Genomic DNA, 20,070 nt, shown 5'->3' with positions numbered 1-20,070 from the left:
TTCTCCTTGTGTTTCCCCTTTGTCTGTCTCGCTGTTTATGGGAGTGGGGGAGGGAGTCTCTGTTCTCTGGATTCTGTCCTCTCTTTATTGTTTATCTTCATTGATAATTACAGAAGAGGGTACATATTTGACAAATGATTTAGTTGCATCCAACTGGATTTTTAAAATTCCTTCTGGAATTGTACAGAATGTTGAAGAACTTAGGTGGCTTTTTATTTGCTTTAAGTAAACAGATACAGCTTCCATCAGACAATGGAACATTTCTTTAACTGTATAGAAAATTAACTGTTCTTGAATGATATGTATTTGTAAAGTGCTTTTAAAGATGTACAATAGAGGAACAAAGGGTTTTTTTTAACCTACAATTAACTACTGTGACCTTTGAAATTAAGAATTTTTATATGAAGACTTAAAATGTGAATATGTGTCAAGGTGAGAATCCCTGAGTTGATGTTACCCACAATAATTTTTCATTAGACGTAATCTTTAATATCAAAGACGCTTTGTCAAAATTGCATTGAGAATTTTCTAGTAAAGAACTGAGTAAAGACCGTGAACCCATTTCATTTATCATGATCCATATTTTAAGACTAAAGCTGTAGGTATTTGTTGCTTCCTATGTGATTTTAAAACTTACTGGACAGAGGCAGCATCATTTTTAATGTCTTTTAAATTGATAAACTTTAAAAAAAAACCGACTGATTTCATCATTGGGTTCTATTACTTATTATTTTCTCTTAAATATTCATTTGTTTCAACTGTGTGTAGTTTTAGTCCATATCTTCTTGTCAATCTACATATATTTAATGAAGTTTAAAAACTCCCTGAGTGCTAATTTAAGCTGTTCTACTTGTTCACTAAACATTTTTAATGGAAACTTGGATTGGAAGGATAAGAGTACTTTGAGCAGCTTTCCTGCATAATATTATAAAAGTAGCATTTGTAGGGCAAGTAAAACACATGCATTATATGCATTATATGTATGAACATTCACAAAGAGTTAACTAGAGGAAATTCCTTCTAAAGATACATGGTAAGATAGCTAAAATGTATGAGCTCCTCTGATTACTGACCTATGTGCATTACATGCTGCTGTATTGGGCAAAAAGACATTTCAGGACAGTTGTTCCAAAACAGATAACATAATCAAGCCCTAGAATCTAGGGAAAAAATTATCTTTTTTTATTTCTTTGGTGTGGCAGAAAAAGTACTGCCTTAGAAATTGAAGAAATGGGGGCTCCTGGTTTGGCTCAGGTCATGATCTCGCAGTCTGTGAGTTCAAGCCCCGTGTTGGGCTCTGTGCTTGACAGCTCAGAGCCTGAAGCCTACTTTGGTTTCTGTGTCTCTGTCTCTTTCTGCCCCTTGCGCTCTCTCTCCCTCTCTCTCTCTCCAAAATAAACATTAAAAAAAATTTTTTTTTAAGTTGAAGAAATGGATTCTTTATCTGGGTGCCATTTTTTACTGTATGGCTTTATATCCTCCAGAGATTTGATCTGAATTATATATGTCTCTAGTTGGGGGTTTGGGGGTTGTTTTTTTAAATTGGGAAATATTTCTGAGGGTTTTTATGAGAATTAAATCAAATAATGTATATGTACATAATTTGATATTCTGTATCTTACTATTCACTAATGGCAATGACTAATATGGGCCGAATACATATTTGTAGGTTTTCAAAAAATGGTTGACGATGTTTAATTTTAAAAGCTGAGGTTAAGTGCAGGTGATCTCAATTCAGTCTGGCAACATTCATAATGTAATAAGTCTAGAGATAGTTCCTAAGAAAAGATAATTTCAATGAAGACAGTTTTTACTAAACAAAAATGTGACTAGGACTTCAAAGAGGTGAGTGAAGTTGTAAAGAATGAAAAATAACAAGTTTAAATTGGTCTTGATGTTAGCCTAATAATCTTGAACCTTAGGCCTAGTTAAGTTTTTTAATATTTCTAGCATTGATAAGATCCTTAGGTTCTCCCACAACATATTACTTAATGTAGGTAGCTACTAGGTCTTTTAGCCTGTTTGGGACTCTGTTGTATTATGCTTTATAGCTTTCTTCTTCCTATAGACCTTACCTTGGTCCCTGACCTTCTGAGTGAAAGACATTTCCAGTTTGACTGAGAAGTGTTATTTTTCTCTTGGATTTTAAACTCTCCTAGGTGGTCTTTGTGGCTTTAGAACTCAATATGCACAAATTGGCCAGATTTCATCTTTCTCTGAACCTGCATTCCTTACGCTATCCATTTTGGACTAACCACAAAATTTCCTATTTCCACAAAATTTCCTATCTGAGCAGTGTCTCAACTGTTAACTTCTCTCCTGAAATAAGGTCATTGATTTTAAGTTGCATCTCTCATTAAGCCATTCCTAGTTTGAGGTACTCTACCTTACTTCCTCTATTTTTTCTTTATGGCATATGACTACAGTATCTTATTTTATACTTACAGTATTCTAAATAAGAATTATATGCTGTGTTTACAGTAGAAGCAAGAAGAGGGCAACAAAAGAAACCAGTTCCCAATGAAGCAATAGAATAACTATAAAAAACAGACACAAAACTCAATATAGCAGTCAAGGTCATTTAGTATAGAAGAAAATAGGTTTGACTACCTTAGTACCAAGTATATCATGTCTTAAAATATTATAGTAACTGAGGTTAATAAAGCCTTTAAATCTGTGGTTCTTAACCAGAAGGGTACATTATAATAAACTTAATACATATGTATTTATATTTATACTTCGTATATCATTAAAAAAGACAGATTCTGATTGTGTTTGAGGTAGAACTCAGGACAAAAATTTATACATTCTTTTAGTAATTCTCATAAATATCCTCAATTAAAATTATTGTTTTGTTAAAGCAAGAAAAGATAGTTACATTCAGTAAGTTCTGCATAAGACTTAAGATACTTATATAATCAGTGTCATTCCAGTCATTAAGGAAAAAAACCTCTAATAGAAAAATAGGCAAAAGAGAAGCAGAAAAAAGATGAAAGAAGAAATACAAATGGCTGTTAACCTTGTGAAAACATATTCAATCTCACTACTAGGCTAAGAACTATATTTTTTCCTAACCAGGTCATCAACAATGAAAAAATTAATCCTTATAATTTGGTCTTTTGTAGGAATGAGCACACAAGTTAATTGCTGGTAGGAGTATTAGTAACAGTCTGGAGGGCAATTTGTCAATATGTATCAAAGTTTTAAATGTTGTTTTCTGATCAGTAATTTTATTTTACGAATTCTAAAGAAATTGGAAAATATCAGATTGCAAAACATTTACTCTGTGACCTATACAGTTAGATCAGGATTTTTTTGGTAATTTTTATTTATTTTTGAGAGACAGTGTGTGAGTGGGAGAGGGGCAGAGAGAAAGGAAGACACAGAATCTGAAGCAGGCTCCAGGCTCGGAGCTGTCAGCACACAGTTCTGAGCCATGAGATCATGAGCCATGAGATCATGATGCTTAACCAACTGAGCCACCCAGGTGCCCCAGATTTAAAAGAAAAAAAAAAAAAAAAAAGTCTGAAAGGCAGTATAACAAATTAACACCAGTAATTCTAGCTGGAAGATACAATAATAGAGTTTTGTTTGTTTGTTTGTTTGTTTTTTACAATGTCAGTATTGTTTATGGGTGACTTTGGTACACAAAAGAGATTAATGCAAAAGTTCCTTTGCCTTTAAAAGTTTAAATATCTTGGGGTTGAAAAGACAATAGATGGTTATCTTTTGGGCTGAATAAAGTTGCATATTGATTTCAGGGAGCAGTGAGATCTGAAGCCCTTGATTTTTCTCATTGCCCCAACAGCCAGTCGGAGCTCTTAATTACTAAAATTTTAAAACAGGAATTTCATTATCCACCCAGTGAAATCTAAGATAGTCTCCCAAGTATCTTAACTACTTTGTTGGTTTTGTAATTCTTTTTCCTTTTTAATTAAATGTTTTCCTGTTTTGCTCTAAAGATAGTTTAAGCCTATTGAATTCTTTATGCTCTTAGAAATTCTTTATTCTCTTAGTAATTCCATGGTGACCTCTTTGAATTTGGTCGAATCTGACAGTCCATAACCTTTTTCTGCACCCCCCAGCTTTATTGAAGTATATTTGATGAGTAAAATTGTATTTATCCAAAGTGTACAATGTGATAATTTGATGTATACATGGTTAATTAACACATCCATCACCTCAGTTACTGTGTGTAGTATGAGAATGCTTAAGATCTACTCAGCAAATTTCAAGTACACAATACAGTATTATTGACATAGTCATCATATAGATCCTCAGAACTTATTCACCTTAAAACCAAGTTTGTGCTCTGACCAACATCTCCCAGTTCCCTTTACCTGTATTCTTTCTGTCTACTGTTAAAGATACCATCTTAAAGGGGCACATGAGTAGCTCATTTGGTTAAGTGTCCAACTTCAGCTCAGGTCATGATCTCACAACTCATGGTTTCGAGCCCCACATTGGGCTCTGTGTGGACAGCTCAAAGCCTAGAGCCTGCTTCAGATTCTAGGTCTCCTTCTCTCTCTGCCCTTCCCCTTCTCGAGCTCTGTCCCTCTCTCAAAAATAAATGCACATGAAAAAAAAAAAAGATGCCATCTTAGCTATGGTTAAATTCTAGCTGTTTATTAAGTTTTATTTAGCTCTGGGTCACAGCTTCTTAGCCTATCTGATTGACAGTTTTGAGTCTCCAGTTTTATCCCCCCATTATTTGCTGCTTTAGATTATTTGCTATTTTAGATTACTAAAGAGCATATCTGTTTATTTTATAAGGACTAAACCTGTTTTGATTGGGGGGAAAAGATAAGGAGCCTCAGGAATCAGCTGAAGAACTATTTGAATCTATGAAAAAACTTAACTGTTAAGTAGTAGGTTATAAGATACATGTATAAGAAGTAGTAGCTTTACTGCAAACCTTACATGAAGAAAACTAACAAAAAAGACTTAAGCTGAGAGGGTTTTTCCCATGTGACTGAGTATGAGACAGGTAGTATCCACTGTAAGTTTTTCCCAGACTTGTATACAGGTTTAGTTTCAGTCGGAATCTCAATAGGACTTTTCTTTTTTGCAGAAATGGGAGACACTGGGAAGTACCTTGAAAAATGATTCTGTAACTCATTTTGAATGGTTAAAAGACATTTTTGAAAAAGTAACGAGCAAGTACTTGTATTATCAATATGAGGAAAGACTGTAATGCTACTATAATAAGATATTGTGGTTCTGATTAGACCAGTGGACTAGACACAGATCATTATATGTAAGAATTTGGTGGTGTCATACATCAGTGGAACAGGAAGGATTATTCAGTAGATGGTATTACAATAATTGTTAACCACTTGGAAGAAAAAAATTGAAGTTAAAGTTTCCCCTCAAATTTCTACCAAGTAAATTTCAGATAGGTCAAAGTTCATTATGAAGTAGAAACCAAAAGAAATACAGGCAGATAGGGGCGCCTGGGTGGCGCAGTCGGTTAAGCGTCCGACTTCAGCCAGGTCACGATCTCGCGGTCCGTGAGTTCGAGCCCCGCGTCAGGCTCTGGGCTGATGGCTCGGAGCCTGGAGCCTGTTTCCGATTCTGTGTCTCCCTCTCTCTCTGCCCCTCCCCCGTTCATGCTCTGTCTCTCTCTGTCCCAAAAATAAATAAAAAAGGTTGAGAAAAAAAAAAATTAAAAAAAAAAAAAGAAATACAGGCAGATATTTAATGACCTGGGAGAAGGAGTTTGTAAGTATAGAAACAGTGAAATAATTTTTCTGTAATAAAGGCTACCATACATACAGCTAACAAATGAAAAAATTAAACTGTTGCCAACAAATGTGACAAAGTGTATACAAACACATGCATACATCTACCTTATTGGGGGGCAGGGAAAAGACAACTTGTGGTTCTTAACCATTTTGGGATAACTCCCTCCCAGAAAAATACATGTGCTGTATATGCACACTAACAGGCATGCACACACATAATATGTGCCCACAGCTTTCAATATAATTTTAGGAGACTCATGTTCACAAAAGTTTTATGAATCACAAAGAAGTGCCTGGTAAATGTTACTAAATCTCACCCTCTCCATTAAATAAATTGATTTTATAGAACTGTAATGTTGAATATTGGGCAAAATATTGCTAATGGGATGTAAATTAAATTAGTAAAACTTCCCTGGAAAGCTGTTTGGTCTTTAAAAGGTCAGAATCTCACTTAAAAATTCTATTTCTAGGAGTTATTTTAGGAAAACATCAGAATTTCAGGCAAATTTGGATTCAGCAATTGTTATGTACTGAAATGCTTATTACGTATAGTAGCAAAAAATTGGAGGGAAGCAACCTGAATGCTTAACTTTAGTGTAATGGAGCAATTATATATAATGTTTTTAAAAGACTGGTGATGTAGGAAAATAATTAAAAAGTGCTGTTTAAAAAGGAAATGATTTAAGATGTTAAAAAAAGTTTCTAGATGATGAGACTATTGGTTTTAAATTTATTTATTCATGTCTGTATTCCTACTCATTTATTTTTGTCATATGTATTAGTTTTATACTTAAAACACTTGAAAAAATGTTATTCTATTTTGTATAATTTGTAGAGTTCTGCTTAAAAATGACAGTGAATTAACTCAAAAATATATGCAAGGAAATTTGAGAACTTTTTTTTGAGAAATTGTTATTGGTTCAAGAAAGTTTATCTTAAAATATGTTGAATTAAAACAGAAACAATTAATTTTTGGATACTTTTCCTTCTCCTACTAGAAGTGGAAGACTTGTTTTCTTCACTTAAACATATCCAACATACTTTGGTAGATTCTCAGAGCCAGGAGGATATCTCACTGCTTTTACAACTCGTACAAAATAAAGATTTCCAGAATGCATTTAAGATACACAACGCTGTCACAGTACACATGAACAAGGCCAGTCCTCCTTTTCCTCTTATCTCCAATGCACAAGATCTTGCACAAGAGGTATGTATTCTGAACATCTGCTTGACATATACAAGCTAATTGTTAGCGATAGTAAGGCAGTATTATTGGAAAATACTGATGTGAATATAAGGCTTGTTTGAATTAATTACTACTGATCACATGTTACTAATTTATTGTGTTAGGAAAAATTTGCCAAATGCATTTTATCCTGAAAAAATACATACTTAGTTCAGAGTCAGAGCTCTGTTTCATGAAAAGAAGTTCTAGTTTTATATATAAAATTATATTTACATAGTGAGAGAAGTATTTGTCTAAATTACTAAAGGGAAGTGTTTTAGTACTTTTATAAATGTATAGTTTTAAGCATTATACATTATAAACTGAGATGAGTACTAATGAGATAAAATTCTGTCTGATAATCAGGTGTCATAAATATATAACTTCTGAAATTTGTTGCTTGTAGATACTTTGAAGTTTTTCCTCTTTAAAAACTATAGAAGCTCCAAAATGATTGAATTTTGATGTACAGTGAGACATTCTCTGTTAACATGCTGACTTTGAAGTTCTAGTTTCTACTGTTTGTTGGTGTTGATGTTCAGTGTTAATGTATTCTGCAAACATCTTTTGAACTGAAGGTTTTAGGGGCACCTGGGTGGCTCAGTCAGTTAAGTGTCTGACTTGATTTCAGCTCAGGTCATGATACCATGGTTGTGTGATCTAGCCCCACGTCAGACTCCACACTTGAGCGTGGAGCCTGCTTAAGATTTTCTCTCTGTCTAGAAATAAAATAATAAATTGAAGGTTTTAAAAAGATATAAATAAGTCATTTCCTGTTTTGGGGGGTAGAATTCTGTCATTATAGGATTTTAGGTTATTTTGATATTATGAAAACTAATAATTCTGGAAGCCCATCAAGTAAATCTATTTGATTAAACCCAGACACTAGACAGAAAATGGGCTCTGGGGAAGAGTAGTACTTTCAGAACTACAGACCTATAAAATACCTTAGGAGGCATTTTTTTCAGATGAGCACAGAATGTATTTTATTTATTTAGGTGCATACAGTGGACAAGAGTAACTGAGAGAAGTCTATTATTACCCAGGGCAGGAGAGTATGACCTAAGGTCCTGTTCCTAGAGAGGAAGTTTTCTGTCCATTCGAATTTAAAAGAGCTAGTTGAAACTCATTCTTTGTGCTCATCTTTCATTATTGAAATTAAATATGAAATTAAAATTTAAAATTTTTAATTAAAAAATTATCTCTGCGGTTTTACTTATTATAGTTTAAATGGTTTTTCTGAAAATTACTTTCCTTGCAGAGATCAAAATAACCGACATTACTTTGATTTTATTTACTCACAAATACAGCGTAACTTTCATTGTATAGGTTTGGGAGGAATGCATGATAAATAATTATAATCATTCTTTTCTCTGTCTTATTGGGCCTTTGTTTGTTGAATGGAACAATGGGTGGGAAAGAGAATGAAATAAGCAGGAGAGATCAGAATTGTTCCAATTAAAGAAAGTGACACAGACAACAGAAAGGGTGAAAAGAAATAGGAATAAAAGAGGCATACATAGCTTAAAAAGTTTTAGGAGTTGAGTGAGACAAAGAACTAGAAGTGGCTTAAAGAGTAAATACTTTGGGAGAGAAAGGGTTGAAAGGACTTTAAAAAATTAATCTGAAAATTAGTTTTAAGATAGCTAACGTATTTACATGATTCATAGTTCTAAAAGTGCCATAGCAAGGAGACTTTCTGAACGTTTACTTTCACATCCTTACAGTATCTTCAGTAACACTTGAGATTGTGTTGCTTTGGTGGTGGTAAGATATGTGGGTGATAGTTATCTCGGACTGAGACTGTTCTTAAAATGAGTACAAACTGATGAATCTAGTCAGTGTGTCACAATGTGTGTGGTTGTACTGCAGTGTAACTTTCCTGTAGCTGTGCGTGCACAACCCTGTGACAGCCCTGGCTTAGAGTGCATAACATTTAAAAAAAGTATATACTCAGAGCTCATCAAAGAAAAGTCTTAAATCTGAAAACAAAATTCTAAAAGTTAAATGGACTCATTCATTGCCTTTATTTTACAGCTGGAAAAATGTTAGCAGTCACCTAATTCAACCCTTCTGTTTTATATTTCTGGATATTGATAGTGAGGTCAGGTGAGGTTTTGTGAATGGCATAAGACTAATAACTAGGCTGTTCATACATCCAATACCTAATGTTCTGCTTTTTAGCATTCGTAATTCCAACTATTTTAATATGCAGTATTTAAAAGAAGAGGTTCATGCTTTAGTTGTATCACTTTTAAATGAAAATTTAAGTAAAAAAATTCAAGGAATATAGTGAAAGAATGTCTTAAAACATTAGGAAGTGTTCTCTGTTTTTATAGCTCTTTAAAATAGTATTTTTATAGTTTTTTGTGTGTCAGTTAAACACTGAATATTTTATAACAGATAATAAAATTTATATATTGAATCAAGATTAAATCTTTGAAAATATAGGAAATGTATTAATAACCCCACAACAAGTATTTTTGTCATTAAAGTGCTTTTATCAAGAAAAGGTTGAAAACTTGGGTTTCATTTAATGAACTTTTTGCTTAGTCCAGTAAAAATGTAAGACAACAGACTAGGAAATAGTATTTTATTATTTGATTTTGAGATATTGAGATATATACATGTGTATACATGTATAAATATATATATGACAAAAACTTGAATCCAAAAGAACTCTCACAAATTAATAAAAAGACTGTTCTTTTTTTTTTTTTTTTTTAAGTGGGCAAAGGACTTGAACAGACACAGAAAGAAAAAAATCCAAATGGTCAATAAGTATGAAAAGGTGTTCAGATCATTCCTATCAGAGAAATACAAATTAAAACAAAATGAGATACCACTACAGAGACACCAGAATGACTTAAAAAAACAAAAAACAAAAAAACAGGCAATACCAAATGTTTGTGAGCTTGTGAAGCAGCCGAAACTCTCATAGAGTATAAATTGGTACTACCACTTTGGAAAATGTTTGGCAATATCTACTAAAGCTTAACGTACCTATATATTATGAACCAGCAACTCCACTTCTGGTTACATACCTGAGAAAACTGAAAACGTATCCACACAAAGGCTTAGGTACAAATACTGTTTTAGCATTCAGATAATAACTGGAATCAACCCAGATGTCCATTGACCAGTTAAAGTTGAGTTAGGCTATCACTGAGGAAGAACAGTGAATCAATTACAACCTAATGAGAAGTACTGTGATGGCAGTATGAGTAAGGTACCAAGAGCATGTGATAGATGTACCTGATTCAAGGGGCAGTGATGGGAGGAAGCAAAAATTTTGAAGAAAGTTTAAGTTGCTGAATCTTGAAGGATGATTGGGAATTTACCAGGAAGTCCAAGAAAGAGGAAAAGCCATTCCATTGGCAAAGGGTACAAAGATCATAGTGACTGAGAAAGTTTCTGGCATATTTGTTCAACAATGAGTAAAGGGTAGGATATAGTCTTAAAATTGGAGTCCAGATCCTGAAGGCCAGAAAGCCATATTAATAAGTTTAAATTTAACTTATAATGGATCCATGTTGGTAAATATTTTTAAATAATTAACTTACACAAATAGATGACAGGAGAAAACCATAGGATCAACTTGATGATGCAGAAAAGATACCTGGAAATAAATTCAGTACCTTTCCCTTGGTGGTGAAAATTCTTAGAAAGCCAGGTACATTTTGTTAAGTTGATAAATAATATCAAATCAATGGGGAGCATCTTGCCTAATGGTGAAATACCCACCACATTGCTTTTTAAGCTTGGAACAGGACAATCTACAGACTCTCACCTCTAGTACTAACATTTTTCTGGAGGGACTAGCTACTACAACAAAAAAGTAAAAACATAATAGTATATGTAATAGTGAAATATAAAGTGGGAGAACAGGGAAACTATGAATTTGTTTCTAATTTCAATAGGTTGAATTAGTTACTTTCAGAAGCAAAAACATTGGTTTATTTGATATTCAACATGATGCCTATTAAAATATGGATATAATTTGTACACATGCAAACATCCTTTTCAAACATGCATGTGAGAGATATTGGAAAAAGTAAATTATTAAGAAGCCTATCTTTAAGTGGTGAGAGATAGGTAATTTTCTTATTTTGATATTTATGTTTCCCAAATTTAATATGAAAAAGTCACTGTAAAGAAAAGTTTAAAGCAAAAAACTTAGAAATTGTGTGAGGTCAAGAATGGAGGCATAAAGTATGGAGGCTATGTAATTGTCCAGCTGTAAGATTTTGAGTAGCAGTTGAACATGAAGTGAAGAAATATTTAAATAGAAAACTAATAGGACCTATTGTTCCTATATGGAGACTAAAGGTAAAGGAGACATCAAGGAAGACTTCCTGTCCTCTTTTATTGAATTTGTCAAAACATTGAATGCAGTTTGCCAGCCATTCTGTGAATAGCCAAACAAAGCTGAAAAAGATGAGTTCCATCTATAATGAGCTCAGTCTAGTCCCATCAACAATTTTAAATCAAGTTTGTTCAGACTTATGAGTACATGTTATCTAAGCAAATTCAGGTCGCTGGGACAGCTGGCATCATAGGGACCATTCACGGTCATCATAGGGAGACAGCCTGATACATGCAGGGAGGAAGCAGCAGTTTGGGGCTGGACCAAAAAAGGTTATAGCATGAGGAGTGCCAGGTGATAGGGCTGGAGAAGAGGCAGAAATCAGATGATGCTAAGAATAACACTAAGGAGCTTGGACATGATCTTGTAAGTGACAGCCAACAAAAACTAAAATGTTTATATTTCTGTTTTAGAATTGAAAAAGATATTTAATGACATAGAAAAATGTTTTTATAATTAATATCAAGTAAAAGTAGTTATTAAATGCTGTTATAAAATTATATAAATAGTATGATCTTATTTCAGTAAAACTAAGCATAAAGGAGATACACAGATTTTCCCATAATTTTGGGGTTTATGGACATATTTTTTTGGTAACCAACTTTATTGAGCTATAATTTACATATGCTTAAAATGGGTACATTTATTGTATAGTTCAGTATGCTTTGACACATGATATACACCTGTGTAATCTATCACTGTGGTCGTTACAGAAGCATCCGTGACTTTCGCTAAGCTCCCTCATGGCCCTTTACAGACAGTAACACCTCCTTCCCACTTCCCGGGCCCTAGGCCTTCACTGATCAGTTTTGTTTTTATTTACTAATTTGCCTTTTCTGAACATTTCATATAAATGGAATAAGATCATATGTAGTCTTTTGTGTCTGACTTCTTTTTCATATTTATCCATGTGTTGCATTTATCAGTATTTGTAACGTCTTGCTGAGTAGTAGTATTCCATTGTATGAATATCCCGCAATTTGTTTAACCACTCACCTGTTGATATTTGAGTTGTTTCCTGTTTATCATTCTGGCAAATGTGTAATGGTATCTCATTTTAGTTTGTATTAATATATAGTGGGCATTTTTTTATAGGCTGTTTCCCTGTCTTTTGTAAAATAGCTTGTCAGAGTTTTTTTTACCACTTAAAAAATCAGATTGTTGATCTGAGTTGTAAGAATTTTTTTTAAGTTTATTTATTTTTGAGAGAGCACGAGCAGGGGAGGGGGCAGAGAGAGGAGGAGAAAGAGAATCTCAAGCAGGCTGTGCACTGTCAGTGCAGAGCCCAACACAGGGCTTGATCCCATGAACCATGAGATGAGATCATGACCCGAGCTGAAGTCAAGAGTCAGACGCTTAAGCAACTGAGCCACACAGGCATCCCGGGAATTACATTATTTAAATGGAAGGAACAGTAGATTTAAAATTAGAGACTGGGTTTTAGTACAAGAAAATAGAGAATCCTTTGCCAAGTTACACGAAAGAAAAAAATACCAGTAACATCAGGAAAGAAAAAAGCATGAATGCAAACATAGGAGATTAAAAAATTATAATACAGTTACAGCTTTATGGTGTTAAATGTCCAAGTGCTATGAAGTGGATGGTTCTTTTAAGGAAATATAAATTGCCAAAGTGATTTAAGGACAGATAACCCAAAAAAGTAGACAAGTAACTATCAATAAAATATAGTTAAAATTAAGAAATCAGAAATCCACCTTTAAAAAATCACCATGCTCGGGTGATTTTATGTACAAGCTCTATCAAAACATTAAGAAACATAATTCTTGTGTTAAACTGTTTTAATACTTAAGTGTAGGAACATTAATATAGAAATCTTAAAATATGAATAACTCACATCTAGAAATGTATTAAAATAGTAATTTATTATTAAAACCTTGGATTGTAACTTGTTCTGTGAGTGTCTTGCAAGCCAAGCAATCATTTCTAATAAATTTTAACTTGATAAACGGCAGTCTCTTGCAATATGAGTAATAATGTGATGCCAAACATTACATGATCACAACTGAGCCAATGGTTCTTGAAATTTGCTTTGATACATGAGTGCTTTGGATTACAAGCGGGTTTCCTGAGTGAATTGTGCTCACAGACCAAGGTTTTACTGTGTGCCCAGGTACTGTGCTAAGCAGTTTATATGGATTATCTCAAACTTTGAATGGTAGGTGCCATTTTACAGGTAAGGAAACAAAGGCTAAAAGAAACTCATCATAATTAAGTGTTTCTCCTATGAATGCAAGAATTGCTCCACCTCGAGACTTTTTTAATTACCTGTGCCTGTGGTATTGTAGTTGTTCCATTACTCTCATGTAAGCTTATCTCGTTAGTCTGTAACTCTTTAAAGTATCATCTCTGGTTTAAAATATATAAACATATGATTTTAAAACTACAAAATAGCAAGTAACTGTTAAGATAGTTTTTCTTCCCTTATGTAATCATTTTTAGTCTATTTTATAGTACATTGATAGAAACTTCCAAGAAGCAAACAGTTTGGGACACCTGGGTGACTCAGTGGGTTGAGTGGCTGTCTGACTCTTGAATTCGGCTCAGGTCATGATCCCAAGGTCATAGGATTAAGCCCCACGTCAGGATCCACACTGAGAATGGAGCCTGCTTAAAATTCTCTCCCTCTGCCCCTCTCTCCTGCTTGTACTCTCTCTCTAAAATTAAAGATTTAAAAAATTAAAAAAAAAACAAACAAATAGTTCATTCATAGTCATAAATACCAAAATCTTTAGTGTATTTTTTTAAATAAAAAACACTGTTAACAATGATAGCAAGATGGAAAACTCTGAGAAAAAACACATTCCTTTTTTCTCTTATAATTCTTTGTAGTGCTTTCCTTTCTTATAAGTAGATTTTACTGATTTAAATTGTATCTTTTTTTTTTTTTTTTTTTTTTAAGACTTGTACAGATGCTGGTGATGTTTCCTGTAACCTAGGAAAAATAATCTTTTGTTTCTTAGGTACAAACTGTTTTGAAGCCAATCCACCAGAAGGAAGGACAAGAATTAACTGCTTTGCTGAATGCTCCACATATTCAGGTAGAAAATGAACAGAACCATATGTATGTATATATATATGTGATTTTTCTAGCAAATCAAAATCTCTTTGAATCAAAATCTCTTAGGGCTAGAAAGAACCTCAGACATTATCTGTCCAGCCTGTTTTATTTACACCTCCCACTGCAAAATAAATTACTATGTTGAAATATATATATAGATATATAATATAGATATAGATATTTATATAGTTACTTATTTTTTGGATTATCTATTTTTATATTTAAAATTAACCACATTAGTTTTGAAACAACTTTATATTTTTCACAAAAATTCTTCCCTTTTGGGAGTACCTGGGTGGGGGTGGCTCATTCAGTTAAGCATCCGGCTCCTGATTTTATCTCAGGTCATGATCTCATGGTTTCTGATTTTGAGCCCCGCGTCAGGCTCTGCACTGACAGTCGGAAGTCTCCTTGGGATTCTCTCTTTCTTCCTCCCTCTTTGCCCCTCCCCTGGTCATGTTCTCTCTAAAAAATAAAGATTTAAAAAAATTCTTCCCCTTTTTTGGTTATATTTTTCCATAAATTTTAATTTTCTATGGTGTTGGTCCATTAAATTGATTTTGTTTTTATGAAGTTTAATAAGCATTTTTTAAATTTTATTTTTTAATGTTTATTCTTGAGAGAGGGAGAGACAGCGTTAATGGGGGGAGGGGGAGAGAGAGAGAGAGAGAGGAAGACACAGAATCTGAAGCAGGCTACAGGCTCTGAGCTGTCAGCACAGAGCCTGCCGTGGGACTTGAACTCACACACTGCAAGATCACGACCTGAGCTGAAGTTGGATGCTTAACCAACTGAGCCACCTGGCTGCCCCTGAAGTTTAATAAGCATTTTAGACTTTGATAACCCATCCGAGAGTTACCCTGTTACACTTAACACATCTTTATTTTTAGCTATAAAAGACACAGGGTTGCATATGTACTTCAGTTAGAAACTTTGGAAACAGATCTGAATAAATAATTATAGCACCTCTTTTAAAGGTTTAAATGAGACTATTAATGTACATGATTAGGTTAAAAATCTCTCTACAGAAATCATGCTGCTACTGTAAATGCTGTGGATTTCTTTGAAACAGGCACTTTTATTGGCCCATGATAAGGTTGCTGAGCAGGAAATGCAGCTAGAGCCCATTTCAGATGAGAGAATTTATGAAAGCATTGGCCAGTATGGAAGAGAAACTGTAAAAATAGTTCGTATCGAAAAGGCTCGAGATATTCCGCTGGTAAGTGTTCCACATCTCTGATCTGAGAGCCTTTCTACATAGAGATCTTCTATATGGCAGATAATTGAAGACCCCTTTACATTTCTGGTAGTTTTTCTTTTTTGAGGTTGACTTGCTGGAGTTCTTTTATGTTCTTGCTCTTGCTCATGTTCCTTATTCAGTTGAGAAAAATTTGTTCATGTTTTCTTACCTATGATTTGATGAAAATAATAGCTTGTAAAATAATTGTTGAGGAACAAAGAAGGGACAAATTATCTGCTTCATTTATTCTCCCAGCTTTTTAAAAAAACAATAATTAGAAATTCTGATATTTTCATTCCATTAAATCTCTTGAAATACAGTTACTTATATTTTCCACATATACTTAGAAATATGTATTCTTTAATGTTAATATTAATGTTTTAATTTTTTTGTTTTTTAATGTTGTCATGTAAAACTTTTTTTTCGATCTCTTTTCTAAATCTATCATTGTCTCAATTTTCTTTTGTTTTCAGAGAAACAGTGTCTCAAATTACATCTTGAATAGTGTGGTACATAAGTTAGGGACTGTATCTTATGGGCAGTTATGTAATTAGATTTTTTCCCCCCACAGAAAAAGAAATTGGGAAAGTTACAAGAAAATTTTAAGTGTTTAGGAGAGGGGCACCTGGGCGGCTCAGTCATTTAAGCATCTGACTTCAGCTCAGATCATGATCTCACAGTTCCTGGGTTTGAGCCCTGAGTAGGGCTCTGTGCTAACAGCTCAGAGCCTGGAGCCTGCTTCAAATTCTGGGTCTCCCTCTCTCTCTCTTCCTCCCTTGCTTGTCCTCTGTCTATCTCTTCCAAAACTAAACATTAAAAAAACATTTTTTTTAAAGTTTAGGAGAAAAATGTTACGAACTCTGTCTGCTTTTAAGCTTTTAATCCATATTTCATATTTCCATTTTTTGAGCATATGTATTTCAGTTGTGCTTTCAGTTTATGTAATGAATGCTAATGTTTGATACATTTAAATGTGAATTGGTTGCAGCTATAATATATAATGTTTGAATAATCAAGCAGATTATTATTCATCCCTTAATCATATTTTGAATTTTAAAAAAGGACTTTATAGTTACAAGTCATGTTCACAAAGTACATCTAAATATAGTATAACCATGAATAGTATCCAGAATCTAGAGAACAAATTTGATTATAGGTCTTCACGTTGTTTTTAAGTGCATATTTCTGTTATTGTATACTTCAGAAGTCTGCTTGATTCTAATGAATACATAGTGTGTCTGAAACAAAATGTAAGGAAAATGATGAACTTTCAAAGCTAATTACCATGGTTACTCTAGTTGTGTAAGTTAGGTTGTTTTGGTTTTTTTTTTCAAGATAACTGAAAGCTAGTATTGTTGAATAGAAACAAAATTTAATGAAGAAATGTTTAACAATAGAAAAAAAATTAATGAAGAAATGTTTAACAAAAAAGTGCATTTCTATTTCAAAATTACATACTGCCTTTTTTAGGGTGCTACAGTTCGTAATGAGATGGATTCTGTCATCATTAGTCGGATAGTAAAAGGAGGTGCTGCAGAGAAAAGTGGTTTATTACATGAAGGAGATGAAGTTCTGGAGATTAATGGCATTGAAATTCGAGGGAAAGATGTCAATGAGGTTTTTGACTTGTTGGTAAGTTAATACAGGAGAATAACTGTTAGGTGGACACCTGGGTGGCTCACCCAGCTCACCCAGTGTCCGACTTCGGCTTAGATCATGATCTCACGGTTTGTGAGCCCCATGTCGGGCTCTGTGCTGACAGCTCAGAGCCTGGAGCCTGCTTCAGATTCTGTGTCTCCCTCTCTCTCTGCTCCTCCCCCTCTCATGCTCTCTGTCTCCTAAAAATAAATAAATGTTAAAAAATAAAAAGAACTGTTAGATTCTTAAAAGCTGTTTTCTTTGTAATTAGACTTCAAAATACAATATTTTAAAAATATTAAAAATTCTTAGACAATTTCTAACTGAATTTTCACATGATATAATTATTTCTGTAATACTTATTAGTAGAGTTTCATTTTGGGGTGGTTACCACTGATTTTTTTTTTTTTTAAGCTTTATTACTACTATGTATATTGCCTCTGAAATCACAATATAACTAATTCTTCAACATATATTTATTGAGTGCCTACCATGTGCTAGCCAGTAGGAAAATAGTGATAAAACAAAGTCCATACCCTTATCATTTTTAAGTTCTTTTTTTTTTTTTTTTAATTCTCTTCAACTGATTGCTGTTTCTTTAATGATATTAGGTAATAGTAATGGTATAGATGTACACTGCCCAACATAATAACCACTAGCTCCTGGTGCTAGTTATTTAGATTTAAGTAAAATTTTAAATTACATTCCTCATTCATATTTGCTGCATTTCAGGTGTTCAAGAGTAGTATATAGCTAATGGCTTCCGTATTAGAACGTTGTAGAAAGTTCTTTTGGACAGTGCTGGTATAATCAGGAAGCCATTTCATAGTCTGTCTTTGAGGGCAGTTTGATCACTTTGTATATATCCACAAACCAGACTTCTATTCTTATTTATTTAATATCAGTTGTTACAATAGAATCTGTCTTATCTACTGATGTTTGTTGAAGAATCTATAAAATGTCCTTATTTTCACCCAAACTCATTCATTGCTTTGGTAGAGCAGTGTCAGTGGTCATTGTTTTTAGGCCTTGTTTTATTGGCTCTTGTCTCTATGTTGAACACAGAGATAGCTCCTTGCTATCTCTGGACCAGAATTTGTGATTACTGTTCAGGTTGGAGGTATCTGAACAAGGCAGTCAGTGGTGTACTGGGAAATAATAGTTACCTGACAGTAAAACTCCATACAGTTAAAAAATAAAATGAATGACAGAGACCATGTATCTGGGAAGTGAGAATATGTGTATATTTGCATCATTTTTCTAATCCTGGTCACAATTACTATTTCAAGTTATACTTTATTAAAATTGATGTGTGCCAGAGTAGATAACCTAGAATTGTTATAGCACTGTGGTATCTTTCAATCCTTCACTGTGCAATCTTTCTAAGCTTACACCAAATGTAATACAAAAACCAAAGACTTATGAGCTAAGTGACTTTCTCTGGTGGACCAGAATTGCAGAATGTCCCATTCCTGAGTAGCTTATTATAATGGAGTTCATGAAAGGCCCAATTTGTGCTTCCTTATGAAACAGCATTCATCTTTACCAACTTTTTAGAAAGTGTTCTAGGGGATCCAGAATAGTCCAGTTTAGGGAATATTGCTTATAAGGTCATAGAATGATTTTTGTAAGTGACAGTTTTTAAATAACCTAATCTTTCTGTTGCAGTCTGATATGCATGGTACTCTGACATTTGTTCTGATTCCCAGTCAACAGATCAAGCCTCCTCCAGCCAAGGAAACAGTAGTAAGTGATTTTTTTATGTCCCATTATTTATTTTCTGGTGGCTACTGTTTACTTTTTTATTTAATTGACAAACTTTTTTTTTTTTTAGAGTACTTTATGTTCACAGCAAAATTGAACACCAAGTACAAGAGTTCTCACATATCTCTTGCCCCAACACGCACATAATTATCTCCACTGTCAGCATCCTGTACCAGGTAGAACACTTGTTATGTTGATGAATCGATGGTTTCATTATTTCTCAAAGACCATAGTTAACATCAGGATTCACTTTTGGTGTTGTACATCCTATGGGTTTGACAAGTGTATAGTTCATATGTATCCATCATTTTATCATACAGAATAGTTTGCCCTAAAAATTGTCTTGCTCTGCCTAATTGGCACTTCCTAACCCCAGTCCATGGCAACCACTGATCTCCATAGTTTTGCCTTTTCCATAATGTCATATAGGAGGAATCAAACAGTAGGTAGCCACTTCAGATTGGCTGTTTTCATGAGTGATAAGCATTTAAGTCTCCTCCATGTCTTTTCTTAGCTTTTGGTAGCTCTTTTTATTTATTTATTTTTTTTAAGTGCCAAATAATGTTCCATTGTCTGGTTATACGGTAGCTTATCCACTTACCTACTGAAGGCTGTCTTGCTTGTTTCTAGGTTTTGGTGGTTATCAGTAAAGCTGCTATAAACATCCCTGTGCAGGTTTTTTGGGGGTTTTTTTTTGGTTGTTTGTTTTTTTTTTTGGTTTTTGGTTTTTAATTTATTTATTGTTTAATTTATATCCAAGTTAGCATATGGTGCAACAATGATTTCAGGAGTAGATTCCTTAATGCCCCTTACCCATTTAAACATCCCCTCTCCCACAACCCCTCCAGCAACCCTCTGTTTGTTCTCTATATTTCAGTCTTTTATGTTTTGTCCTCTTCCCTGTTTTTATATTCTTTTTGCTTCCCTTCCCTTCCCTTATGTTCATCTGTTTGGTATCTTAAATTCCTCATATGAGTGAAGTCATATGATACTTGTCTTTCTCTGACTGATTTC

General features: G+C 33.7%; 1 protein-coding gene across 4 annotated transcripts in view; it reads left to right on the top strand.

The window, feature by feature from the left end:
- The window catches only part of PALS1 (protein associated with LIN7 1, MAGUK p55 family member), a 93,030-nt gene that overhangs the window by 44,378 nt on the left and 28,582 nt on the right, over positions 1-20,070 (top strand). For 3 of the 4 annotated variants that reach the window (XM_049612621.1, XM_049612622.1, XM_049612624.1), the window contains exons 3-7: positions 6,743-6,951; positions 14,317-14,394; positions 15,487-15,633; positions 17,125-17,286; positions 18,961-19,038. In XM_049612621.1, coding sequence (XP_049468578.1) covers positions 6,743-6,951; positions 14,317-14,394; positions 15,487-15,633; positions 17,125-17,286; positions 18,961-19,038 — 674 coding nt within the window. The remainder of the gene's footprint in view (positions 1-6,742; positions 6,952-14,316; positions 14,395-15,486; positions 15,634-17,124; positions 17,287-18,960; positions 19,039-20,070) is intronic. The other variant, XM_049612625.1, reaches the window with a different exon arrangement.

The sequence above is a fragment of the Panthera uncia genome, assembly GCF_023721935.1.
Source record: "Panthera uncia isolate 11264 chromosome B3 unlocalized genomic scaffold, Puncia_PCG_1.0 HiC_scaffold_1, whole genome shotgun sequence".
In the NCBI taxonomy this organism is placed as follows: Eukaryota; Metazoa; Chordata; class Mammalia; order Carnivora; family Felidae; genus Panthera; species Panthera uncia.
This window is presented reverse-complemented; position numbering and strand designations above follow the sequence as displayed.